The 27,032-nt window shown below is 49.3% G+C and overlaps 1 protein-coding gene across 1 annotated transcript; it reads left to right on the forward strand.

Annotated features, from left to right (window-relative positions):
* The first annotated feature begins 4,275 nt into the window (after positions 1-4,275).
* On the forward strand, positions 4,276-23,975 carry LOC118632421 (sodium-dependent serotonin transporter-like). The gene is made up of 14 exons (XM_036265523.1): positions 4,276-4,382; positions 5,053-5,465; positions 7,977-8,111; positions 8,536-8,755; positions 9,532-9,670; positions 10,198-10,332; positions 10,689-10,792; positions 12,374-12,501; positions 12,757-12,869; positions 13,543-13,674; positions 14,666-14,765; positions 16,169-16,269; positions 20,681-20,848; positions 23,901-23,975. The coding sequence occupies exons 2-14, from the start codon at positions 5,129-5,131 to the stop codon at positions 23,973-23,975; spliced, it is 1,887 nt and encodes a 628-aa protein (XP_036121416.1). The 5' UTR covers positions 4,276-4,382; positions 5,053-5,128.
* Positions 23,976-27,032: the final 3,057 nt, after the last annotated feature.

Raw genomic sequence — 27,032 nt, forward strand, 5'->3', positions numbered from 1 at the left:
TATTCACCAGATAGATACAGGTTCAAACTCGGTGCCAGTGCTGAGTCTGAGGCCACTCAGCAAATGGTATATTAAATCTAGTTGTCACTCACTGGGTGCTCGCACACCTTTGTGGTGGGGTGGGGTCTCAGGTAGTTGTCATGGTCAGGCCAGCAGAGTTTATCAGGCCCAAACAGACCAAGATTTGAAAGCGTGAAGGGAGGGCTCTGCATCGGTTGGGTGAGCAAGGGAAAAATGGTCCTCATCCTAGAACTACGCAACTGAGTCTGTCCCAGATTCTTCCTTGAGCCTGATCTCAGCAGGGTGGGGCCACTGAGAGTTGGGAGGATGGGGCCAGTGGATCTTCTGTGAGGAGGAATTGCTGGTCAGGCTTGAGAGAAGGTGGGAAGAGTGGCCCCTGCCCTAGAGCCACACAAATCAGTCTGTCCCAGACTTGGTCAGACCTTGGCAGGGCAGAGCCACCAGGAGTTGGGAGGGTGGGGCCACTGGAGCCTGGAGAGTGGGGCTAGCAGATCTCCCACAAGGAGGGGGGGAGGGGCACCAATCAGGTTCGCGGGGAAGTGGGTGGAATGAGCCCCCACCCCAAAGCCACACAACTCAGTCACTGACTTCCCCTGAGTCTGCCCAGACCTCTACACCCCACCCCAGGCAGCTGGCTCCTCAGCAGCGTGCAAGCTCCAAAAGGTGGAGCGACAGGGAGTCCAGAGGGTGGGGCTATTGTTTTCCCCGAGCCTGAAGCCTGAAGGAGAGGAGTGCTCCCTCCAGGAAAGATGGCATCTGTGGCGTGGGAGAACTCAGCACAGAGATCCTGGCAGCTGTCCCTAAGCTCCCTCCCCAGAGCCACCAACCCCGGTCTTTCCTAACATGACTCCAGTCCACTCCGCCCTCCCTCCACCAGAGCCCAGGGTAAGTTGCTGCAAATGAAGTTTTGTGTGTTGGCCGTTTAAGAGGGAGCCTGTGCCCTGTCAGTTTGGCTCAGAAGTTAGAGTGTTGGCCTGTGGACCAATGAGTTTCGGGTTTGATTCTGGTCAAGGGCATGTACTTGGGCTGTGGTTCGTCCCTGGCCCTGATCGGGGTCATACGGGAGGCAACCAGTCGATGTGTCTCTCTCACATCAATCTTTCTCTCTCTGTCTCTCTCTCCTTCCCTCCCACTCTATCTGAAGATATAGAGAAAAATATCTTCAGGTGAGGTTTAAAAAAAAAAAGAAGGCACCTGTGTCTCTAGCAGACTCCTTTCTCTTCCTGATAAACTGAATTCCCACTGAATTTCACAGCCAACTGTTACATGTGTGCTTCCTCCCAGCTCTGGTGCTCTGGGCTGGGGAGCCCGGCTTGGGGTTGAGAGCTCATGCTTCTCAGGGGGAACCTTTACAGGCAAGATCTCTCTCCAGACTCTCAGCTGCCAGACCTTTTCGTGTCTGCCTTCCTACCAGTCTCAATGTGGCTTCTTTCTATAAATCTTTGCTTATAAGATTTCTCTTCAGCTAGTCTTCAGTTGGTTATTCTGGCTGATTGCTCTAAAATTTAGTTGTAATTCCAACTTAGTCCCAAGAGGAGGTGAGTGTAACATCCTCCTACTCTGCCACCATCTTGGATAAATATGTCTTTCAAAAGAGAATGCTCTCAAGAGCGCATGCTTAGAAGCCAACCTTAACAACAATTTCTTCTCATCCTTGGGCCCCTTGCTCTCAGTCATTGTTATCTGCTGGTCTCAGTAGCAATAGCTGGTCAGTGCTCTGTAAAATCAGGATCATGGGGAAGGAGTTGGGCTTCACAGGCAGCATCCTGCAGGCGGAAGGGGCCTAGGCCAAGCCCTCTGCTCCTGGCCAACCTGCCTAGTAACCGGGAGGGGTTCTCTTCTCCCGGGAGAGGCCTAGGAGTGAGTTGAAGGAAAAATGTGCATGTCTATCAGTTTGGTGGCTTCAAGTAGCTGTAACTTACGTGTTTGCACCCAGGTTCTCTGCTCAGGGGTAGGAGCACAATGGGAGAACCTCAGAAAGCAGAGCTGGACGGAGAGAGACCAACCTCTGTGGAGACCAACCCCTGAGTGGGCTGAGGGGCGCTCTTAACATGTTTTCTTATGACTTGGGCCATTTCAGCCTATTGATAATTTTTTTTAAGGTGCTGGGGATATTTCAGGAAACAATGTAATGCTCAGAACAAAAATAGAAAATATCCTTATATTCTTATAGGAACTGTTCTTATAGGAACTGTTCATGACTGTTGCCAAGAAATCACGATCAGATAGATGCTATGTGGGCTGGGCCCCTGAGGTTGCTCTCAGAAAGGTCACCAACACACACATTTCCAACACCTCTGCAGAGTGCCCCAAGGGAGAAAGTCGAAGAAATCCAGAACAAACCCCTCAGCTCCTGCGGCAGGAAGGTGATGAGTCACTAGCCGGCCACATGTCTTTCCTCTACCAACAAACCCTCAGGGACGGCCGCATTTCCCTCCCATCAGCCCTGGTGGACGTGCCGAGAGAGGTTGGGTGATCTTTTGCTCTCTGAGCTTCAATTTAAATGAGAGGAAAGTTGTGATACTAAAGATAGGAAGAAGAATATTTTGAGTAAAATTTTGAAGGTGGAGAAAGAGAGATGAGGCCCGGAGGCCTCCGTTAGGGACAGGCTCTGTCATCGGGCACTGTCTGGTCGCATGCTGCCGCCGTGAAGCCCCTGCTCCGTCTGGTCTGCCAGTTCTTTGGGGAGATGTGGAAAGCGTGTTGTTGATACCGACTGGAGAGGAGTGCAGAGGCCTCCTTCAAACAACACAGCCAGAGTCTACCGAGTTCAGGTTGAATTTGGCTATATGTTGAAATATGTTGACGTATCATCTCTCTCTAAAACAAAACAAACAAAAAAGCCACGTCCTTGGCCTCATACTTGTTTATGGTGGATAAGAGGATGTGTGGTTATTTTAAAAATTCATCGAGTCTAGTTGAGGTCCCAGGGAAGGGGGGAGCGGGGAGAGGCTGGACACCGTGTAAACAGGCGAAGAATGGGGTTTTATTTAGAGCACTCTTTGTCAGAAATTTGTATTCTTCTATGAGTAGTGTTTGTATCCTTGAGCCCAGGATAAGGTCAGGGGTGGGGACCAAACAGTTAGATAAGGGAGAACCCAGGACACCTACCCCACCCCTTACACACACACACACACACACACACACACACACTCTAGCTCCATAGACCTGGTTTCTCTCTTGTTGCTATATTTTTGGCAACAATTAGTCCCTTTAAAATTTTTATTTCCCACATACAGAAAAAATAACCCAATAAACATAAAACTCTAATTACTTGTGTCTCTTGGTGTTCATGTCTAATTCTTGTCAATATTCATGTACATAGTCATCAGCATGAATCTACTATTTTGTGTTCTAATTTTTCACTCATTACATTTTTGTCTTTACAGTCCCACATGTGCTAGTTAAGTTTATTCACTAAAAGCCACAAATATATAAAACACATACGTTGACATTTTTATTAGCTACCAGTTCCTAGCTCTCCTTCGACTGTTGTATTTGCAGGGTTGGGATAAATCCCTGCCGTTTTGGATAGGGGTGGCCGTCATCCCCAGATGTCTTTTCCTAGAAAGTTGTGTGTCTGAACTCCCAAACAGCTTCCAGAGCTTGAAAAGATCCGGCCCAGAAGAAATTAAATGAACTGGAGGGTTTTGGTTGCTTACTATTTAATAACAGGTCATAGGTTTAAAGTCCAAAAGGGCTCGAATTTCTACCCCACGTTTGACGTCTCAGACTTCAATCCAGAGGAGAGAGAGTTGAACTGACTTTGCTGCACCCTGGCCCACAGCAGGGATATGAAGGCTCGGGGACCACGGTCCAGCCCTCTCCCCCAGGGTGTGTGGGGACAGAGGCGCCAGCCATACCCGCATCTGTAACTGCCGAGCTCCTTTCTGTGGATCTTCTGGCTTGAATGAGAGGCGCTCCCGCTGCCCACTATTGCAGAGCAACCAGGGGTTAGCGCCAGGAATGCTGGGAGAGCAAGAAGAGTGAACGGTGAGCAGCAGCCCCATGTAAGGCCCAGTGGGACTTGCAGGGATGTGATGGGAATAGAAAGGAGAGCACAGATGGGCCAGACACGGCCAGAAGCAGCTAGAAGCTGCCCAAAGGCTTCTAAGAGCTGGGTGACAGGGAGAGTGAAGGAGTCCTCGGCTCAGGGCTGGGTGCCTCCCAAAGGGCGGCCTTTTCACCTCGATCCTTTGGTCTTTTCCTCTTTAAGTCACATCTGTAGTTTACACAAAATGTACTTTGAGTGTCCAGCTTAAACGAAAGAATTGTCCTTATCTACTTGCAGGCTGAAACGGCCTCTTTATTTGTTATTCTTTCCCCAGCACAGCACCCAGGACCAAGGAAGCACTCTGGGAGCTCTGCTGAAGCAAGCCCTCTTCTTACCTTCTTCTCAGTCCTGGTCAAGTCCAGCGCGAGAGTCCACTCCCAAAGCGAAGCCAGTACTTTGTTCTTAAATAGAGCTTGGGCAGAACCTTGGTGATTTGCTGCGGGTTTTTTTTTTTTTTTAAAGAGCCCCCTCCTTTTTTAAAAATATGTTTTTTTATGTATTTTAGAGAGAGAGGAAGGGAGAGGGAGAGTTAGAGAGAGAAGCATCGATGTGAGAGAGAAACATCTATCAACTGCCTCCCGCATACACCCTAATCAGGGTTCGATCCTGCAACCTGGGCATGTGCCCCGACCAGGAATTGAACCGATGACCTTTCAGTGCATGGGATGATGCTCAACCAACTGAGCCACAACGGCCAGGGCTGCTGCATATTTAAGTTTGTTTTGTTTTTTCTTTTTCAAATTACTTGATTGTGGTTTGATATCTTGTATTGGTTGAAAAATGTAGTTGATTTTATTGACTCTCATATAGCAAATAGGATGTCTCACATTTAACAGATGTACTTGTAATCCCATTAACCCTTGTAGTTTAAGATATATAATGAGTTAATACCAAAGCCAAGTAAAATGCCTAATTTTAGTCTTTCTCTGTGTTTCCTTCTGGCAGAGCTCCCAATCCCACTGACATAAAGCTCTGAGGACCCCCACGGATCATGCACCAAGAATTCAGTTCAGGTGCTTGGCAGACGGGCACCAGTATCTACTAGCCAGCAAGATGGAGACCCTGTCCTTACATTCCCAGAAGGAGCTGACAGTGTGTAAGGCTGAAGACCGCCAGGAAAGTGGAGTTCCACCGAAGGGGGTCCCTGCCCCTGGGGATGAGGTGTCCAGCCAGCTCTCCAACGGGTACTCAGCGGTTCTGAGCCCCAGTGAAGAAGATGACTCTCAGCACTGCATCCCAGCTGCCACCACCGCCCAGGCGGCTGAGGTTCACCAAGGGGAACGAGAGACCTGGGGCAAGAAGATGGACTTCCTCCTGTCGGTCATTGGCTACGCCGTGGACCTGGGCAATGTCTGGCGCTTTCCCTACGTGTGTTACCAGAATGGAGGCGGTCAGTATCGTGAGCCACACGCAGAGGCTTTGACCCAGGGGTGGTCTGTAGCGTCTCTTGGGGAGCCAGAAGATAAATCATATCTTTTCTGTCTTTTATTTATTTATTTATTTATTTATTTATTTATTTATTTATTTATTTATATTTTTTTAATTAACTAATTTTTATTTTTTAATCCTCACCCGAGAATATTTTTCCATTGATTTTCAGATGGAGTGGGAGGAAGGGAGGGAGGGAGAGAGTGTGTGAGACAGAGAAACATTGATGAGAGAGACACGCATTGATTGGTTGCCTCCCGCAAGACCATGACCAGGGCCAGGGATCCAACTGCAACCATGGTACATGCCCTCGACCGGAATCAAACCGGAGACTCTTTGGCCCACGGGCCGACGCTCTAACTGCTGAGCCAAACCGGCCAGGGCCTGTCTTGTTTAACTGATATGGGTCTGGGAACCCGATTGCTTAGACATAGAAACTTATCTAAAAGATAAATCTCCAGTAAGCCAACACTTGAAGTCTGCATGTCTGACGCTCCCTGGGCTATGAAGTTGGATGAACTCTCCCGAACCCGACCTCAGCAGGTCTTCAGCATCAGTCGGCAGCACTAGTGCTCCATTTGTTGAACAGCTCCCTTCCCGGCCCGCATGGCCCAAGCTCCACGCCTCCACCCAGCAAGATGCAGGGGTGACCGCAGTACTGTGCTGAGCTCCTGCTCCCGCTGGCGGGTCCCCTCAGAGGGGTCCAGAGAGGGAAGGTCTGTGCATGGAAAACTTGGGAGGTAGCTCACAGGTCCAGAGCTCCTGGGCCTTTGGACCTGGGTGAGATCAGAGAAGGGCTTCAGCTCGAGTCCAGAGTTTTAGGTTACAGTCCGGGCATGACCCCGAGCTGAGCCCAGCCCCAGCAGGGCATTAATGCCGACCCAACCGTGCATGGATGTGTCTGTGTCTCCAACAAGAGGGTTAGGTTTTTGAGACCAGAGACTATTTCTCGTTTCTCCTTCTGCCCTCAACACTTCCAGAGCAGTGCACTTGTACATTATGAAAAATAGTAGCTGAGTGTAGGCATGGATATGGGAGCCCAGAGAGAGGAGTGAGTAGGTGTGGGGCTCCGGGCTGAGACTGACTTGCTATCAGAATAGGAAAAGGATGAGAGATGGGAGTCAAATTAGTCGATATTTATCTTGACAGGAGCTCTGACTACAGATTTGGGAGGGCAGCTAAAATGAGTGGTTTGGGGGGGGGGGTGTAATTCATTTGTGCCCATGGCCTGACACGGAGTCGCCTATCTTGGCTGCTTTTGAGGGCCGTGGCCCATGCAGCTGCAAAGGCAGTTCCTGCTGGGGGAGGGGCTCCTGCCTGGGAGGAGCAGAGGTTGGAATCACCTTATCTCCAGCTCGGGAGGACTCACCTTTAGCCTGAGTGTTACTGAAGGGGCTGGGTCACCTTGTGCCCTGTGGTGAAGCCAGGCAAGCCAACCCTTTGGACAAATGCCACCAAGAGAACACAGCGTGGTTCTTACTCTCGATCCAGATTTCCCCAGAGTGGTTGGTTGTAAATTAGGTGGGACCTTTCTGAGCTGCACTGACTTCAGGTTTCTTGTTTCAAAGCACTTTATGGGAAGGGAAGTTGTCAGGGAAAATCACAGCCCACCCATCCTTTGGGCTGGAACTCGGGCTGCAGGTGAGCAGTCCTTGGCATGTTCACCTTCTGCTTTGGCCACGCCAGCCAGGACACGCCAGCATCCCCAGAGATGCAGCAGCTCCGCCTTTTCTCCGTCTGTGACAAACTTTCCTGTTCGGCCATACCTGCCCAAGTGGCTCAGGAGGGAGCATTCTGGCTCAGTGGGATTATGGAAAACAGCTCACTATCAACAATCAAGTGTCGAGTCAGGGATAATATGGATGAACAAAGATACTAATTCAGGGCCTCATAGATTACTGCAGCTGATGGACAGGTTGCCACAGGAGATCTGTTCCAAGGGTCCCAAACGCTGGTCCATGTACTGGTTGCATCAGAATCACCTGAGGAAGTTAACATTTTTTTTTTGTTATACCCACACCTGGAGCTTCTGCTTCAGAAAGTCTGGGTAGGTGTGTGTTTGTAAGCCCACCAGAGATTATGATGGATGGCTGGGTGTGGGGACATCAACTCTCCTCAACCCTGTCACTTTATACAGAGGGAAATACTCTGAGAGAAGTGGCCCTGGGCCCTCCAGGCACTTAGAGTGGAACTGGTCCCGGTGCCGGTTCTGTTGACTCCCAAACCCAGCTTTCTTCCGCTTGCTCTCTGCCACCTCCAAAACCTCACCTTCGTGGTGGAGCTGTGTCTGTTACTCCTGCCAACGCACCAGGACCAGGGAGCACAGTGTGAGGTCACTCAGCGGAAGGAGGCTTCGGGATGCCCGAGCCCCAGATGGCTCTGTGATTCCCAGTGCGGACCTGGCGTGCAGAGCAGTTGGGCCTTCCTGGGACAGGCGTGGGCAGGGAGTAAAATTGTCTTTCGTCTGCCTCAGGGGCGTTCCTTATCCCCTACACCATCATGGCCATTTTTGGAGGGGTCCCACTCTTCTACATGGAGCTCGCGCTGGGCCAGTACCACCGAAACGGGTGCATTTCAGTATGGAGGAAAATCTGCCCCATTTTCAAAGGTAACTGAAAGGCTGGAGTGGGTGGGTTTTCCAAGACAGTAGTGATTTCCATCAGTGGGTGGGAGCTGGGGACCTGGAATCCATTAGGCCTTCCTAACCCTGAGTTATAATAATTAACTGCTCAAGTGGTAGAAGACTGTTAATGGGAAACAGAATAAATGACAATGAAAAGTAAACAGCACAGAAAAACTTCAAAGCATTACCGCACAGACACACTTCTGAACCGTGTAACCTTGCAAATACACTTAGGTCATTTCCCACATTGTCACTTTCCCGCCCCCTCCCGGGGCCTTTGGGCAATGAATTGAGTGGCAGCCCCCGCCCGAACGCCTCCCCCCTGCTGCAGTGCCCTCCAGTGCCCAGTTTCCGTCTTTCACTGTTGGGCTGCCTTTCCCACTCGGGCCCCCCTTGCCCTCTGTCCCAGGGATCGGCTACACTATCTGCATCGTTGCCTTTTACACCTCCTTCTACTACAACACCATCATGGCCTGGGCGCTCTACTACCTCGTCTCCTCCTTCACCGCCCGGCTGCCCTGGACCAGCTGCGAGAACCCCTGGAACACGGGCAACTGCACCAACTACTTCTCTGAGGGCAACGCCACCTGGACAGTCTACTCCACATCGCCTGCGGAGGAGTTTTACACGTGAGTGTCTGTACGTGAGGGCGTGGTCTGTTCAGGGCAGGCCCCACCTCTGGGTTTGGCTTCTTTGGAGGGAGGCTGGGGCAGGGCAGGCCCCAGGCTGGTCTGGAGTTTGGGGACTCTACTTTGAATGCTCCATAACCTGGCCCTCTGTGCCATCCAGTCCTTTCCGAGGCACCATGCCAGGCGGCTGTAATGTGCCCAGAACAACCCCTACCTTCATGTTCCAGAATTACTCTTCTGCTCCCAAACCGCCCTTCTTCCTGGGCCTCCTCTGAGCTGATGCCATGGAAGCCAAGCCTCTGACCGCTTAGGTAGTTTGAAACTATCCACAGTCCTGGTTTCATGTGTTCACTTCCTAAGTGGGATCTACCCTTTGGAAGTGGATGCCTGGAGCAGGGAGTATTCCTTAATGCTGGGATTTCAGACAACGGCAGCCCAAAGAGAGTGATCGTTTGGGGTCAGGAAGGGGCCCACCACTCACACATACAAGTCCTCATGTGCCCAAAAGCCGGTCATGTTGTTCATGTTTCCTGCTGGTCCGGTCCCAGCAGGACAGGGGAGCCCTGGGAGCCTGCCCTCGGGCTGAGCATGCGCCCCAGGGCTGGCCACGCCTCCAGGGTGCGCAGAGCCAATCCCTGCTCTGGCCGAGCTCAGTGGCCACGTGGTGCTTGCAGCGCGGTGTCTGTTTCTTCTCTTGGCGCCTCCTCCGGGTGTCACCAGCAGTGTGCCCAGGCCACTGCTCAGACCATCTCCTGGCCTTTCTTTCTCCACGTCAGGCGCCACATCCTGCAGATCCACCGGTCGGAGGGGCTCCAGGACCTGGGGGGCATCAGCTGGCAGCTTGTCCTCTGCATCACGCTGATCTTCACTATCATCTACTTCAGCATCTGGAAAGGAGTCAAAACATCCGGCAAGGTGAGGAGGACTCTGCGGATCCAGGCCTGCAAGGGGCCCCAGAGGATCTCAGGCTCGGAACGCAGTTGCCCAGACAGGGGGACATTTTGCCAGACATTCCATGATGCTCAGTCTCTCTTCACCAAGTCTGTTAGAAAGTTCTAGAAATGGGCCAATCCCAAGAACCATTATATGATTTAATTTTTTTTTTTCTTTAACCCACTGGCAGTGTCACAGTATATAATAGTGGCAATAAGTTACTGAAACCCCCCGTGGACCATGTTCAGTGCTTTATATACACTGGCTACTTGACCGTCTCTGGCAGGGTACTCACCCCACTTTACAGCTGGGGCTGGGTTGAGAGGTCGTTAGTACCAGCAAGCAGTGGATCAGATCCCTGTCTGGTTTTAAAGGCTGTGATCTTTTTGCCACACCACCTGCCTCCTAAAATTACAGGGAGGAAAAAAAGGTAGATCTCTGTTCTTGGAGGTGTTCAAGAATAAAAGACACCATCACCCACGTGGTGACCTGTGTTTCCTTCCTCACAGGTGGTATGGGTGACAGCCACCTGCCCTTATATCATCCTGTTGGTCCTGCTGGTCAGGGGGGCCACCCTCCCCGGAGCCTGGAGGGGTGTTGTCTTCTACTTGAAACCCAACTGGCAGAAACTCCTGGAGACAGAGGTAAGACAATGAGGAAACCGGTGTGTACCTCTCTGTCCGTTTACTAAGTGAAGCGAGTCCTCTGAATAGGGTAGTAGCAACAACTATAATTTCAGTTCAGTGGCAAGTCTGCAGTGATGCTTTACATCAGGAATAAAAGCATGCAAAGTGCAGTTGAGGCCACTGGATTGGTGATGCCCACATGAGAGGAAGAGGTCACATTATTTGTACCTGGTATGCAGCCATCCTTGGAATGAGCCTTGAGAGCTGTTTCTCTGTGTCTGCACATACCCACATGGTGGCACGGGGCGCTGGCCCTCCTGGCACCTGGCATCGGCCCAGGTCTCAGCCCTTACCCTACCTCTACTGTGTTCCAGGTGTGGGTGGCTGCTGCCTCCCAGATCTTCTTCTCTCTTGGTCCTGGCTTTGGGGTTCTACTGGCTTTCGCTAGCTACAACAAATTCAACAACAACTTTTATCAGTGAGTATCGGGGGCCCCCCAAACACAGCTTAAAAGTGGGATAAGTGTGAGGAAGGTGTAGGAAGGTGATTGAACTGATGGCCTCGAACCTGGCTGGGCTCAGGTCATGTTGACACCCTGACCCTCAGGGGTGCCACAGGTCCCTGAACAATGCACTCATGGCCAGAGCTTCACCTGGGGTTGAGAGAGGCCCCAGGACTCTTCTGTCTTATGACAGTCTCTTTATACCAAAAAATATATTAAGAAATTCTAAAGCAGGTTTACAAAAACTGCAACAAACAGTACATGTTTAGATTTAACAAAACAATTATAATATTTATGTATATATACACAAAAAGTATGATTGAACTATTTTGACCAATGCAAAATGCCATAATTTTTGTGGCAAAGTCTTAGTTCAGAAATGCTGATGAACCAGAGAGTATTGCACCCATTAGGATTTAAATATCACTCATCATCGTAGAGTTGACTTCACTGTAATGTTCTATCACAGGTGCCAAGGTGCAGCAATCAGATTGTGCTATTCACAAGATAATTACAAATTTTATTTTATTTTTTAAAGGAATTCACACGCACCCTAGCAATATGGCCTAGCATTGGGACACCAGCCAGAAGTCCAAGATGAGCTCTTCTGTTAAAAGTGTCAGGATAGCACTGGCTGGTTTGGCTCAGCAGTTAAAGCATCGGTCCTCAGACCAAACAGTACCTGGTTCGATTCTGGTCAAGGGCACATAACCTCTGTTGCAGTTTGGTTCCCGGCCCTGGTTGGGGTTGTGCGGGAGGCAACCAATCCATGTGTCTCTCTGACATCTCTCTCTCTCTCTCTCTCTCTCTCTCTCTCTCTCTCTCTATCTCTCCCCCCCCCCCTTGGTCTGAAAATAAATGGAAAAATATCCTCAGGTGAGGAATTTTAAAAAAAACCATTGCCCAGCCTGTGTGGCTCAGTTGTTGAGCATTGACCCATGCACCAAGAGGTCACCAGCTCGATTCCCTGTCAGGGCACATGCCCAGGTTGTGGGACCGATCCTCAGTGGGGGGCATGCAGGAGGCGGCCAATCAATATTCTCTCTCATCAATGTTTCTATCTCTCTCTCCCTCTCCCTTCCTCTCTCTCTTAAATCAATAAAGAAAAAAATTAAAAGAAAAAACATTTTTTTAAAAAAGTATCAGTATATCACTGTGGCAGTCTTGTAACCTCATTTGCCCATAGTGTCAAAAGCCGAAACCGAGGACTTCACAAATGTGAGGCTAAAGCCCCCTTCTGGCTCCCACTGCCACGCAGGCCCAGTTTCAGAGCAAGTTTTGTCTGACACTGAGAGGTCTGTGCTGTGCTTGTTCCCAGGACCATGTTCTAAAATTACCTGACCAGCTGTCGCCCCTGCCATGTGTGATGGTAACGGCAGCTTGTGCTTCAGGTGGGATCCAACAGTCTGAGAGGCTGGGCTGGGACAGGGATGGGAGCCAGGTCGGGCTTGAAGTCCCTGTGAGGTCAGCCCGCTCACCCTTTGCCACAGCTGGAGACAGATGTCCTCAGACGCCTGGCTTGGAAATGTCTCAGCCCCCTTGGGTTTTCTGCTCCAGAGACGCCCTGGTGACCAGCGTGGTGAACTGCATGACGAGCTTGGTTTCGGGATTCGTCATTTTCACGGTGCTTGGCTACATGGCTGAGATGAGGAAGGAAGAGGTGTCCGAGGTGGCCAAAGACACAGGTAGGACCTCGGTTCTATTTAGGTCCCTTGCTCCCTGAATTGCTTTGCTGCTTTTTGGATCTTTTCAATACCTAACTTCTGAATGATTTCTAAATGCTTCCTTTAAAAATGTCAAAGATTTTAGAAAAATTTAATGCCTTGGAGAGCTCAACCCTTCCCAGGTACTCAGGCCACAGAGGGGATGGGGCAGCTCCCTTGGCACCCAGTACCAGGACCCTGAACACACTGTGGGCTTCTCCTCCCCCTCTGTCTCAGGCCCCAGCCTCCTCTTCATTGCATATGCGGAAGCCATAGCCAACATGCCGGCATCCACATTCTTCGCCATCATCTTCTTCTTGATGTTAATCACACTGGGGTTGGATAGCACGGTGAGTGGATGGGGAGGGAAATCTGACTCTGGGGAGGAGGAAGAAGAGGAGGAAAAGGAGGGGGAGGAGCCGGGAGGGGAGAGAGAAATTGTACCCATTCCCTCCCATCCTGGCCACCCCAGCTGGTGTTGGCTGCTCCCTCCGGGTGCTCCCCCAGCCCCTCGTTCGCCCCTCATCGACTGCGCTTACCACCCTCTAGTGCCTTAGGGCCATTAATGGGACGGCTGTGTGTGTGTATACACAAGCACAGGCCAGGGGCTCAGCACATGTGAGCTGTTATTACTGTACACTGTCCCTTAGCCAGGTGGCAGCAGCTAAAGGCCAGGGCAAGGTCACCCTGTGTCTCGGTGCCTTGCATTCAGCTTGGCACCTCGCACTTAGTGTAGAATGAGCCTCACTACAAGTCGGCTTTTCTCGTGCAACCAGTGTCCCCAAGAGACCTCACATGAACGAGTCCTTTCCGTGTGCTATAGTTTCTTCCCTTCATGTTCTTTGGGGTGGGTTCCAAATGACAGTGTAAACAGAGTAGGATATTTCCAGTGAGGGCTGGTGAGTAAGGGGGACTGGTCACGATCAGCTTGCCTGGTCACTTGGCAGTCTTAACCCCTCCTTCCTGTTCACTGTCCTAGATTTGTCCCCAAGCCTCCCTTGAAACCATGTGTGTCCCTCTCAGTTTGCAGGCTTGGAGGGGGTGATCACAGCTGTGCTGGACGAGTTTCCGCACATCTGGTCCAAGCGCCGGGAGCTGTTTGTGCTCTGTGTGGTTGTTACCTGCTTCTTCGGGTCCCTGGTCACCCTGACTTTTGTGAGTATCACAACCCTCGGCTTTCAGTCGGCCTCCTCGAGGGCAACAGAAGGCTACACGGCGCCGTCCCTTCCCTTCCATCGCCCACGGTGCCCTGGCTTATAAAAAGTGTGACTGCTTATAAAAAGCTTGTCATTAAGGACAAAAAGCTGTTCCTGGTGGCATCTGTTTGTACACTCTGTGCAAGGTGTCTGGATGCTCTTTGCATTTTACAGTAGCTCCAGCTGGATTTCAGGCTTGGCAGAATATCTGGAGAAAAGCTAAGATTCGCTTTCCCAGTTTACTCCCAGTCCTTGGGGCCACTTCCATGGCGATATTGCCCTGATGTCCTGATGTGCAGAACATCTGGAGGCTGGGGCCTCACGTTCCCTGTCACCTTGTCTCCTTCAGAGAACTTGCAATGGTGAAGAAGTCAGACCCTCTCCAGTGACTTACTTTTCTTGGTAGCTGAAGGAACTGCTCTAAAGCGGGCATCAGAAAGCACCACAGGCACCCGGGCTCGTGTCCTGACAGGCAGAGCTGGCAGATATCATCTTCAAGCCATGACCCCAGTGTCCGCGGAGCTTCGGCAGGGTGGTGGATCCTGGGCGGGACCCGAGGGATTTGTGAGCTGGAGCAGAAGGCAGACCTGTGCCCAGTGTGCTCGGTGGGTCTGGTGTTGTGGACTCTCACAGGCTCAGTGTTTAGGGATCGGGATTCTCCAAGGTAGAGTACGCAGTAGGGGTTTGGCAAATCGAAGAAAGTGAGCAAGGCCCTTTTGAGTTTGTGTCTTAAAATGTGGTGAGGAGAGGAGACAAATAGAGAGAGCTCCGTAGGGAGGGGAGCGGCATCTGATGGGCGAAATCTGGCCCACCTGAGACGGCCAATCCAACAGATACTGATATTAGGCCCAAAGTGGGCATTTTCCAGGATTACCCTTAGTTAAGAAGCTTCTCTTGGCCCCGGTCGTAGAGAAGAGGCAGTGCCTCACCCAGGCCCGTCTCATTCCCAGGGCGGGGCCTACGTGGTGAAGCTGCTGGAGGAGTACGCCACGGGCCCCGCGGTGCTCACCGTCGCCCTGATAGAGGCTGTCGCCGTGTATTGGTTCTACGGTAAGGTGCTTCCTCCCACCAGCCACAGTCTTGTCGACATCATCCTGAAGCCACCGGAAGAGAGAAGGGCCAGTTTCATGGAAGGGAGGGCAGTGGGCAAGACGTCCTCTCCCGGAGGGTCTGTGATCATCTCGTCCTCCCTCTCTACAGAAGGTTGCTCGAACCCTTGGGAGGACGGATTTTCCTTCTGAGTTTAAATGTTTACCCAGTGAGACAGCCCGAGGGGGTTCCCTGATAGGTCAGCCACAGTGGATGCTTGAGATCCCGGCTGGCTAAGAACTGGACAGAACATAAAGAACTGGAGGACGGCGAATGCATTAGCAGAGTGGACCACATCCTGTGGAGTCCGGAGTGGCCCTCAATTTAAATTTCGGAAGCAAGAGCTCCCTCCAGAGCCCCGAGGCAGAGTTTAGGAGCTTGTCTTCTAGGGAAGAGGCAGGAACGCCTCTGTTTGGATTCTCTGCCCTGGAAAAACCTACTCTGGTCCTGGGATGGAATCCAGTAAGAATGAAACCACAAGGACCTCAGACAGTGAGCCGACATGGGTCCGTTGGCAGGGGTCCCAGGAGCCCCTGGCTGGGGGTGGGGAGGGCACAGGCAACTGAAGTGAAGACAACCAGGTTCAGAGATACCTCTCTTTATCCTTGAAATCAAGAAGTGATTACTTCATTCTGAAAATGCATTTGTCTTCCTAGATTCAGTGACAATAGCACCGTGTTAGCATGCTTGGCATTCTGCACATATGAAGAAGGGGCCCCCATACTTTAAGTTGCACGTCAGTCCAGCTTTGTAAAGAGAAGTGCTCCCTACCTCCTCAGCAATTCAGACGACAAGTTCACGTGTGTGCTCTCAGGGGAGCCGCCGCAGGCCATCTCCTTCCCTTCTCAGCTGTGCACAGGGCAGAGTCCCCCTGGTGCTCTCATGCCAGCTACTGTCGCAGAAGAGCCTTCGCTGTGACCTGGCACACGAATGGGCCCCGCCGGGGTCCAGATGTTCTCCTGGAAGTTTCCGCTCCGTGGTTACATGGTCAGCCAGTCGCTGTTGAGCGGGCTCATCATTCTGAGTACTCAGTAGGGGTTTGGTAAATCGAAGAAAGTGAGCCTTTTCTACAGTAACAATAAAATAAAATATATGCTGAGATCTCAGAAAGGCAGTGTGGCCACCAACAGGGGGCTTAGGTTTCTCCCCGAATGTCCACCTGTCTTCCCGCTCTGCAGAAAGGGCGATGCTTGCTATGAAATGAAGTTCTGTGACAAGTCCCCGGGTCCCCCTTTCAGACCAGATTGGTGCCCTGAGCCCCTCCCATGGGAAATGTCAGACTGCTTCTCTCTCTGAGAATTAAGGATAGGACAGTCCATGTGCGCTCCCAGTCAACAGCCCCTTTCTCTTCCGGCTGATTTTAGGCATCGCCCGGTTCTGCAGCGATGTGAAGGAGATGCTGGGTTTCAGTCCGGGATGGTTCTGGAGGATCTGCTGGGTGGCCATCAGTCCCCTGTTTCTCCTGGTGAGTTTCACCTTCCTCGACCTTCTGGCCCTGGAGAAAGAGCTGCTCAAACACGTATAAAAAATAAATGCTATTGAGGTGTAGCATATACACTGCAAAGGGTACAAATCCTAAGTGTACATTTCAATTAAATTTTATAAATTGAGCACACTTTTGTAGCCAAAACCGTACCAAGAAAGAAAAACACCACCAACACTTCAGCCCCTTCGTGTCCCCTCCCAGTCACTGTGCACCCCATGGTTCTGGCTTCTACCACCACAGGGTCGTCCAGGCCTCCATCACGGCATTGCTTCGCCCCTCTGCTCAGTGATAACGATAAATAACATTTATTGAACATTACATCCCAGGCCAGACTTGGTAAAAAATGTATGCCCATTGCCCTTTTTCAATCCTCATAACAATTCTATGAAGTCGTATAGTTCCAATACCCCGTTTTACATTTAAGGAAATTGAGGCTTAGAGGGATGTTGAGTCAAGGGTCCAAGGTCACATGACAAGTGAGAACTGTTCAAGACCAGGGGAGGATGTAGTGTGCTGCTCCTGAGGCCCTGGGGATGGTCCTCGTAATTCTGTGTCCGTTTTCTTAAAGCTGCCCCCCAAGAAGGTCCTCCAGCATGACCCGAATCGAAAGTAGGATCCCTTTGTTGCGGAAGGACCTGGGTGAGATAGTTCAGCTCCGGGGTTACCCATTTGCCAGGGCATGTTCGGTGGTCACTTCCCCTGCATTTCCTCCTGGTTCCCGTCTGAAGGAGGTTTGCCCAGGGATGGAGACGCACCCCGCTGACATCCCAAGTCCGCCCTGAGCCTGGGGTGAAGTGATGCCGTCCGTGCCTTTTGGCAGGGGCTGTCCTGCTCTTTCCTTTCTCTGTAGTTGCATTTGGGGAGGCTTTTTGATCTTTCAGAGCCAGAACGGTGGGTAGACTTCCTTCAGCCCAGCCACAGCTTGTCAGGGGTGCCTGGGCCATTCATTTCTTTTAGGACAGCTCTGCCTTTGGCATACATCGCGCCTTCCCCCTCTTTGAAAGCAGCCCTTTTTGTGGTCTGTTTTGACTTTCTCAGGGCAGCCCTTCATTTTTTCTACTTTTGTACCACACATTAACCTACGAAATGAACGATATGCTCACCTTGCCTTTGCAATGCTGCCTGCGCCTCTCCCCAGAATCCCCCCTTGACTTACTTCCATTCCCCTGGGCCCTGGCGGTTTCCAAAACCAAAGCCAACCTGAGCAGCAAGAATCCTCAGGTCCAGGGGCTCTGGTGTGTGCTCTGGCTCCAGTGTTCCCCTAGATCTCAGGGACACCCTTTTCCCCACTCCCCACCCTCATCCCGCCTTCACTACACTGTTGTCTGTGTCCATTGGTAAATTCTTTGGTTTATCTCTTCCCGCCCCCCACCCCCTTCCCTCTGAGGTTTGTCAGTCTGTTCCCTACTTCCATGTCTCTGGATCTGTTTTGTTCTTCAGCTTATTTTGTTTATTATATTCCACACATAAGTGAGATCATATGATACTTATCTTTCTCTGACTGGCTTATTTCACTTACCATAGTATTCTCCCAGGTTCCTCTGTGTCATCTCAAAGGGTAAGAGATCTTTCTTTCTTACAGCTGCATAGTACTCCATTGTGTATATGTACCACTGCTTTTTTATCCACTCATCTACTGATGGACACTTGGGCTGTTTCCAAATCTTAGCTATTGTAAATAGTGCTGCTATGAATATAGGGGTGCTTTCTGATTGGTAAAAACATATATTTTTAAATCCTGAAATTTTGGTTGTTTTCAATGAGAGGGTTGATCTGAATCACCTCACCTGCCATTACCAGAAGCCGAAGTCCTGGCATCAGTGGTTTATTAATTTATATTATTACCAGTACTTCTCCGTAATCTACATAAATTCTTTTATTTGTTTTTCAAAGAAAGGAGAGACACTGGGTTGGTTCCCGAGGGGAGAAGTCATGTTTGTTGGTTTACCCGCACAGGGAGGAAATGATGTCGCAGGCTGACATTTGGGAGAGGCGACCGAGGCACTCAACACAGACGTAAAATTTAAGGGGGCACCAAAACTCTCAGCAATCAAGATAAATGCTCTCTTAATGCAATTTTTAAAAATTTGAATGAATGCAAAAAACTCCAAAGAACAAAATATCAACATTTTAAATAGATACGGGATCTGACCCTATTCTGGGATGACTTACCCTACCCCCTCACCCTGATCTGGCTGTGTCAGATCCTGTCTTTTTAACATATTGCATTCAGATATTATTTATCCTGTTTACTGAAATTCTGGCACCCCCTGAAGTGTTGGGCCTGAGGTGAGTGCCTCAGATGTGTCACCCTGATCCTGGCCCCAGGCTTTTACTGTTTCCATGTCTGTGCACTGTGGTTGACCAGCAGGCCGGCGACCTCTTGGTGTACCGTCAATGAGTTTCCCTGCCCAGCAGAACCCACCTACAGGTCTGGGTTCAGGCTCGTTACTCCTAACTCCTGTAATGTTCTATTTACTTCCTCTAAAGGCAAGGGCTCCAGGGCACGATGAAGAGGAGGCAATCTGGGTCGCACATCCAGGTTTACTTAAAAAATCCCCTGCTCTAGGCTTTAAAAAAAAAACAGTTTATTGATTTTTAGAGAGAGAGAAACATCGAGAGAGCTCAACACTGATTGGCTACCTTCTGCATACCCCCGACTGGGGATTGAGCCGAAACCGCAGCCTGTGCCCTTGACCTGGAAGTGAACCAGCCACTTCCTGGTGCACCGGACGATGATACCCAACCAACTGAGCCACACCAGCCAGGGCCCCTGCTCTGAGCTTTTTTTTTTTATCCTCACCCGAGGACATTTTTCCATTTTTTGTTCAGACAGAGTGGGAGGGAGAGAGAGGAAGAGAGAGAGTGAGAGAAACATCGACGTGAAAGGAACACATCGAGTGGCCGCCACCCGCACGACCAACCAGGGCCGGGGACAGACTGCAACCAAGGTACATGCCCTTAGCGGGAACCGAACCCGGGTCTCTCTGGACCGCAGGCCGACGTGCTCTGAGCTTTTTAAAGACTGTTTTAGGTCAACGATGAGCAGCTTACTAAAAATATTCTTTTTCACTGAAGCCAAGTTACAAAACAAGAAAACATTACACACGAGCAAGGAGAGGCTGGGCCGTGCAAAGGGTGTGTGAAGCCACAGGTACTGGCTGCAGCAAGAGCAGGAGGCCTCTCTGACGGGCACCAGATCTCAGCCTGGCGTCCGGAGGACAGGAGTTACAGCAGGCATGGCTCCTAACCAGACCCCGTTTCCCTGTTCCAGTCTCTCTTCCTTAGGATCCGAGTCTGGGCACGAGGACAGTGTCAGGACAAAGGTCTGCGACTGGCCGGGCTCCTGTTTCGAAAGCTTCCTCCTGGAGTTAGGATAACACTGTTCAGAAGATGGATGTGTGTTTAATAATTTCCCATTTTATTACCTGCAGACATAGGAAAAAAAAAAAAGATATAAATACGTGTTTAAACACACAAATAATTTACATTACTGTCTTCTTTATGACTATGAAGTAATAAAATGAAATTAAATCAGGAGCAGTAACGATTTCGACATAGTGGTTACAAGGTAAAAACTGGTATTTACGCTCTCTTGGGAAACCAAACTGAAATAAGAAAACTCAGAAACTGAGTGTTAGGAGCACACCATGGATTTCTTTCTTGGTCAACACTGTCACTGAATTTTCAGGTAAAAAGTGTCCTAAGCTGCATTCTCCTTGCATTATGCCTTCCATTAGGAGGGCTGGTGGCAGGCAGGCCTTCTCTGGGAGGTGCCTCCGGGCACAGCCAGCCTTGGTCACACCCCAGGCTGAGGCCTTGTGCGGACAGCAGAGAGCTCACGGGAAGGGGCAGAAGGAACATGTGGCCAGGAGCCCGGGTCCTCTTCGGGTCTTGAGAACCTCATTATCTCTCCTGGACATAGGTACCTTCCATCTGCTGGAAACACGGCAGCTGAGGCAGGAGGAAATGAAAGCGAAGTAGAGAGAACTAGGAAGCCCTGGGACTGGCAGGGGCCGGGAGAGGTCACCCAGCTTATTCCTCCACCATCTGAAAAGAGACGCCCAACCACTTCTGATGGGGGCCAGTCTCTTCCCCTTAGCCCTGAAGGGGGTGCTGTAACTCACCTGAATGACATTCTGAGGTGTTCACATTGCCACTGTGAAGGCTGAGGTGGGGGGGGGGGTGTCAAGATAAGTGCCTGGCTGCTTTATTTTTGCAGAAAATTGGGCACAAAAATCAGTGAATTCTGTGTGTCAGAGTTCAGTCTAAGATATATCACATCTTGGGAATTTCCCGAAAGTAGCTTTGCACTTGGCGTTCACAGTATCAGCACTGTCTCTAGCTACACAGATATTATTTTTAATGTTTCTTGGAATTTCTATTTTAGTTCATCATTTGCAGTTTTTTGATGAGCCCGCCGCAGCTGCGACTTTTCCAGTATAATTATCCTCACTGGAGCACCATCCTGGGCTACTGCATAGGAACCTCGTCTTTCCTCTGTGTCCCCACGTATGTGATTTACCGGCTGATCAGCACTCCAGGGACTCTGAAGGAGGTGCGTGCTAGTGTGTGTGTGCTCAGGCTGGTCATTGTTTGGGGAGAAAAGGTTCTTGGGCTATGCTCTCTTCACAGGAGATAAGTCCACTGCATGAATTCACCTTATATACTTACATAAGGTATACCGACCGTGCAGACTTCAGTGGCTGCCATGTAACCTCAAATACAGCAGCGAAGGAGCGAGCTGGCCATCTGGGAGCGCCCTAGCATGCAGCGTGGGGTGCACGTGGCACCCTGAACTTACCAGATGAGCACTTTGCCTCCTGCTTACCATTGGCATGGACATCAAATCAGTGGTGTCTTGGGCAATACACACATTTTTATTTAAGTGGGCATTATGGTGGGAAATGTCCATGGTCACTGTTCTAATGCCAATGTGACAAGGGCTATTTTGAAAATTGTCACTAAAAAAGGGTGTTACAATAACATCATAGTTTTAACTCAAGCCATTGGAGTTTTAAAAAAAAAAGTTGCCATTATAGCAAAATTCATTTCCGTAATTAATAATGGGCTGTAAAAATTTTAATCACAGAACCTGACAGTGTGTATAAGATTGTATATTTTTCAAAGCATCTTCATGTAGAGTATCCCATTTTGTTATCAAAATACCTTGTGAGGTGAATGGGAAGGTATTATTAGCAGACAAGCAAACTGAAGCTAAGAATAATGCTGCTCAGAATTTCCTTACTCCAGGGATTGTCCGAGGACACAGAACAGGGAGGCCCAGAATCCAGGTCTTCTGATTCCTGGCCCAGGGCCCTTTCGCTTTAGGTGCCGTTTCTCTGTTGTCCTCAGTTTGCAACGAATAGTTCGCTAAATGTAGAAATTGGTGCCAGAGGTTACGGAGAGATGAGTTGCCTTTTGAGGGGGGTGAGGTGGTTAAGCCTCACCTGAGGCTATTTTTCCATTGATTTCTTTTTTTTTTTTTTTATCCTCACCCGAGGATATTTTTCCATTGATTTTCAGACAGAGTGGGAGGGAGAGATGGAGAGAAACATCGACATGAAAGAGACACATTGATTGGTTGCCTCCCACACAACCCCAACCAGGGCCGGGGACAAACAGCAATAAAGGCTCGTGCCCTTGACCGGAATCAAACCTGCGACTCCCTTCTCCTCGGTCCAACGTTCCCACTGCTGAGCCAAACTGGCCAGGGCTGAGTGGCCATTCTCTATCCTATGTTGCTAGAGTTAGTAGTTCAGGCCACTCACAAGTCTGTGGGTGGGTGCTCGTGCAGGGGACAAGCTCAAAGGCGAAGAGTGGTATTTGGGAAAAGCTAGAAGGGATGGGACTCTATAATGATTGGAGAACTGGGATGGGATGGTCTGTGGGTTCTTAGAAGCAAAACTTAAACGGCAGACCAACATGCTCATCTTCCTAAAACATTTTAAAAGAAACATGAAGTACCCTGGCCAGTTTGGCTCAGCGGTTAGAGCGTCGGCCTGCGGTCCGGAGAGACCCGGGTTCGGTTCCTGCTAAGGGCACATACTTCGGTTGCAGTTTGTCCCCGGCCCTGCTTGGTCGTGCGGGTGGCAGCCACTCGATGTGTCCTTTCACGTCGATGTTTCTCTCTCTCTCTCCCTCCCACTCTATCTGTACAAAAAATGGAAAAATATCCTCGGGTGAGGATAAAAAAAAAAAAAAAAGAAACATGAAGCAAGAGAACACGAAGCAATTAAACACGAGCTCTTCCTGAACTGAGCTCATTACTTTTTTCAAACAGGAAAACTGAATTCTAGGTGAACAGAACTCTGCAAGGAGTTAGTAATTTCCTTCATCCAAACCCATCCTGTCACCACCTCATTCCTCCCAAAGGGACTTGGACTCTGGTGTTGCTTGAAACACATGCTCAGACCTAGGGTCATTGATGTGTTTCTACAGGTTGTCCTTCATGGCAGTCATGATGGCCCACTGGCTCTGTTGACGCAAACCCAGAGGCCAAGATCGGGGTGGAACTCAGGTTAATAAATGTCAGTACTCTTTGGTTACAGACTACACTTCGAATCTTTGTCATTGTTCTTGCAAATTCCCTGTTGGCCACAAGGAAATGGCACCAAAGGTATATAATTAACAGAGCTCAGATCCATTAGTAATAGAGGCAAAGCTGATTGTAGGGTCATTAGCAATAGAGGTAAGGCTAAATGACATTGGCTGATTGCCACTGGCCACCAGATAGGGAACATGGGTTACCAGGAAACATCATGATACAGCCTGTCAAGGAGGACGGGAAGGAAAAGACCGAGTCAGCTATAGAAAGTTATTCACCTTCTCTGGGCCTTAGCTTCTTCATCCTTCAAATGCGCTCAATTAGGTTGGATTAACACTTCCCAAATGTTAATGTACTTCAAGGAGCAGTAGCTCCGCGGGATATCAGTGGGCGCTACTGCTGGGGGAAGATTATGTAGTTGGAAACATTTTGGAGAATGCTGGATTAAGGCAAGTTAAATAGGTTTCTTTACTGTGGGACTTCGCAAAAGCCTTGCTATGCCCATGTGCATGTCTAAGCTCTGAGAGGGATAAAGCATGCCATGTTTTTTGCCAAGAACACCAAGGGACTATAATTCTACATGAATACCATACTTGATTGTCTATAACATTCTATCTATGAGGGAGGAAGGCCTCCTTTGAAGTTTTGGTATGGGTAAAAAAAAAAAAAAGACGAAGAGAAAGGTGAATTTCTTAACTGTTCTGGGCCCTGGCCACACACAGGGTCGTAGTCTGCTCTCTCACTGGAATTTTGCGGGTATCACATGCACAGGCTTGATCGGGTCATGCACAGAAGTCCCTGGTAACCTGCACCCCTTGGTGCATGGGTCGACGCTCAACCACTGGGCCACACCGGCCAGGCGTGAATATTCCATTTTAATTCATACTTGAGAATGAATAAAGTGGAAATTCCTTTCTTAAGGAAAGTCAATGAGACTCTTCCACCTTACTATTAAATGTTGTTAAAATGCTGTTCAAACTCTGTTTTAATATCAATGCCAAAATATTTTCTCAATACTGTGAAATTACAAAAATGTTTATAACATTGTTTTTCCCCCCAACAGCGTATGATTAAAAGTATCACTCCAGAAACGCCAACAGAACTTGCCGGAGGGGACATCCGCTTGAATGCCGTATAAGACGCTTCAAGAGAGGAAAGCGGCTGCCTGGCAACTCCTTTCCCCAGTTCTGACGATCACGTCTCCCCTTCTCCCTCTGAGTGAGTGAGTTTCCAGCTGAGCCCGACAGTGGAAGGGCCTTCTTCATAGAGACAGTGGTACCCAGAGTCATGGCTTCCAGCCTCTTCTTTCTGCGAAGCCTCCGGGACAGAGCACCACGTGAGACTCGGATGCCGCTGAACTGGACTCTCTTGGATGCAGGAGGGTGTGTATGGAGAAGATGAAAACCATCATATAATCACTTAGGATTAGGTCTCCAGTCAAGTCTGTGAATGACTCCTGGATCATTTCTTGTTATGATCACTGGTATTGAGACAGGACAGTAAGAAGCTAGGGGAATTCCTTGACAAGTGGAATAAGGGAAACTGAGACAAAATAATTAAATAAGGCCAAACAATTTGAGCAATTTACAGCCAGCTGGTGAATCACCAGGCTTTATCTTCTCTAACCAAGAACACTTAGGAGCAAATGGTTTACACATTCCAGACCGTCCTGGGACAGACTGGCCTCAGTCCCTGTCCCTCTTCGATGACACTCTTTGAAAATAAAACTAACCAGAAAATTACCCTGACCCTTCTATAGGAACATTTTGATGAATCAATATATTGAAGGACACACCTGGAAAGCTAATGAATATGCTGGTAAGACCCGCCCCCTCAGACCTCCCCTGGGATTCCCACTGGCCAAAGAGATAAAAAGCCTCAAGACAAAGGGCCCGGGCACACTCTCACTGGACCACGCCCACGCCATGTATCTCTGCTCCCTTCCCCTACACTCTGAGGGTTCCCATGAGACTTGCAACCAGGGGAGCAGTGAGCAGCAGCAGCTCAGCCAGGGCTCACCCCCTGAACCTGTCTCCAAGGCCTCCTTTCTCTGACTTCCCAGTGAGCTGACAGCAGCCCCACCTTGGCTCACTTCTGTCACTGTGACTTCTATTTCTTTGTGAGCCAAAGCAAAGCATGCCTGGGTTCTCTGCTGTTGCTTCTTCTTCCTTAAGCCCTTCCTTTGTTTCACTGTCTCCAGCTTTAACAAACGTGCTCTCAAAACCACCCTTATGAGAGAACATATTTGCCATTGATACATCAAATAAGGGGTTAATTTCCAAAATATATAGAGTACTCATACAACTCAACAAAATGAAGACAATCCAATTAAAAAGTGGGCAGAGGGCCCTGGCCGGTTTGGCTCAGCAGTTAGAGTGTTGGCCTGTGGTCCAGAGAGACCCGGGTTCAGTTCCCGCTAAGGGCGCATACCTCGGTTGCAGTTTGCCCCTGGCTCTGGTTGATAGTGTGGGTGGCAGCCACTCGATGTCACGTCAATGTTTCTCTCTCTCTCTCTCTCCCTCCCACTCTATCTGAACAAAAAATGGAAAAATGTTCTCGGGTGAGGATAAAAAAAAAAATGTGGGCAGAGGACCTGAATAAATACTTTGCCAAAGAGACCATACAAATGGCCAACAAACATGAAAAAATGCTCAGCATCACTAATCATCAGAGAGATGCAAATGAAAATGACAATGAAGTAACACCTCACACCTGCCAGAATGGCCGCCTTCAACAAATTAACAAATGACAAGTGTTGACAAGGTGTAGAGAAAAGGGCACCCTAGTACACTGCTGGTGGGACTGCAGACCGGTGCAGCCACTGTGGAAAACAATATGCAGTTTCCTCAAAAAATTAAAAATTGAACTGCCGTTTGACCCAGTGATCCCACTGCTGGAAATACATTCTAAGAAGCCTGAAACACCCATCAGAAAGAATATATGTACCCCCATGTTCATAGCAGCACTATTTACAATAGCTAAGATCTGGAAACAGCCCAAGTGTCCACCAGTAGATGAGTGGATAAAAAAGCTGTGATACATTTACACAGTGGAACACTATGCAGCTGTGAAAAAGAAAGATTTCTGTCCCTGGTCAGTTTGTCTCAGTGGTTAGAGTGTCAGCCAATTGGACCAGAGTTGTGGGTTCAATTCCCAGTCAAGGGCACATACCTCAATTTCAGGTTTGATCCCTGGTCCCAGTTGGGGTCAATAGGAGGCAACCAACTGATATGTCTCTCTCACATCAATGTTTCTCTCTCTCTTCTCTCTCTCTCTCTCCCCCCCCCCATCTTAAAAAATCAATGGAAAAATAGCCTTGGGTGAAAATAAAAAAAAAGAAGGTTCTCTTACCCTTTGAGACAGCATGGATGGACCTAGAGAGTATTATGCTAAACAAAATAAACCAGTCAGAGAAAGATAAGTATCACAAATCTCACTTATATGTGGAATCTAATGAACAAAATAAACTGACAAACAAAATAGATCCAGGGACATGGAAGCAGGGAACAGACTGATGAACCTCAGAGAGAATAAGGGGGCAGGTTGAGGGAAGAGATAACAAAGAACTTATATGCTTATATGCATAACCAATGGACACAGACAATAGCGTGTGAAGCTGGGAGGGTGCGGGAGTGGGGAGGAGGGGGTCAGTGGGGGGAAATGTGGGGACATCTGTAATACTCTCAACAATAAAGATACATTTAAAAAATTACCTAGACTCGTATTGTAAAATCTCTCCTGCACAAAGTCAAGAACCCACATACTACAGCCAGGCAGACCCACTCCAGGCCCAGACCCCATCCGGTGACAGTATCTGACATCAGTTGCTTCTAAAGCTTTCACTGTTCATGGTGCACAAATCGTGTAGGAGAAAACAGGGGTGCTGTCTTGCTAGCCATATACTTTCTGAGCAGCATAGAATTCTATAGCTGGATCTACTAGAGCCCACTAACCCTTGTGTGCTGTGGAGTGAGGAGAGGAGGAAACTATAGGAAACTAAACTGAAAAATACTGTGTACATGTGAGCATGTGTGTCCGTGTGTGCTGTTGTTTCAGTGTATCCTTATGTTCATCCCAATACTTAGGGCCCATTACAAACTATATGAATTTCCTCTAATTTTTCTTACATTAACAAATTCCACCTACTCAAATGTGGATGTAGGTTATTATTTGCAGAGTATAATTACTAAAACAT

This window comes from Molossus molossus, unplaced genomic scaffold (assembly GCF_014108415.1).
Source record: "Molossus molossus isolate mMolMol1 unplaced genomic scaffold, mMolMol1.p scaffold_m16_p_17, whole genome shotgun sequence".
In the NCBI taxonomy this organism is placed as follows: domain Eukaryota; kingdom Metazoa; phylum Chordata; class Mammalia; order Chiroptera; family Molossidae; genus Molossus; species Molossus molossus.

What these genes read in the sequence shown, in the direction of transcription:
- LOC118632421 (XM_036265523.1), top strand. Translation starts at nt 5,129, where the DNA reads ATGGAGACCCTGTCCTTACATTCCCAGAAGGAGCTGACAGTGTGTAAG. An exon ending in AATCTGCCCCATTTTCAAAG is followed by an intron (nt 8,112 to 8,535) that starts GTAACTGAAAGG and finishes CCTCTGTCCCAG; the next exon opens with GGATCGGCTACACTATCTGC. An exon ending in GAGTCAAAACATCCGGCAAG is followed by an intron (nt 9,671 to 10,197) that starts GTGAGGAGGACT and finishes CCTTCCTCACAG; the next exon opens with GTGGTATGGGTGACAGCCAC.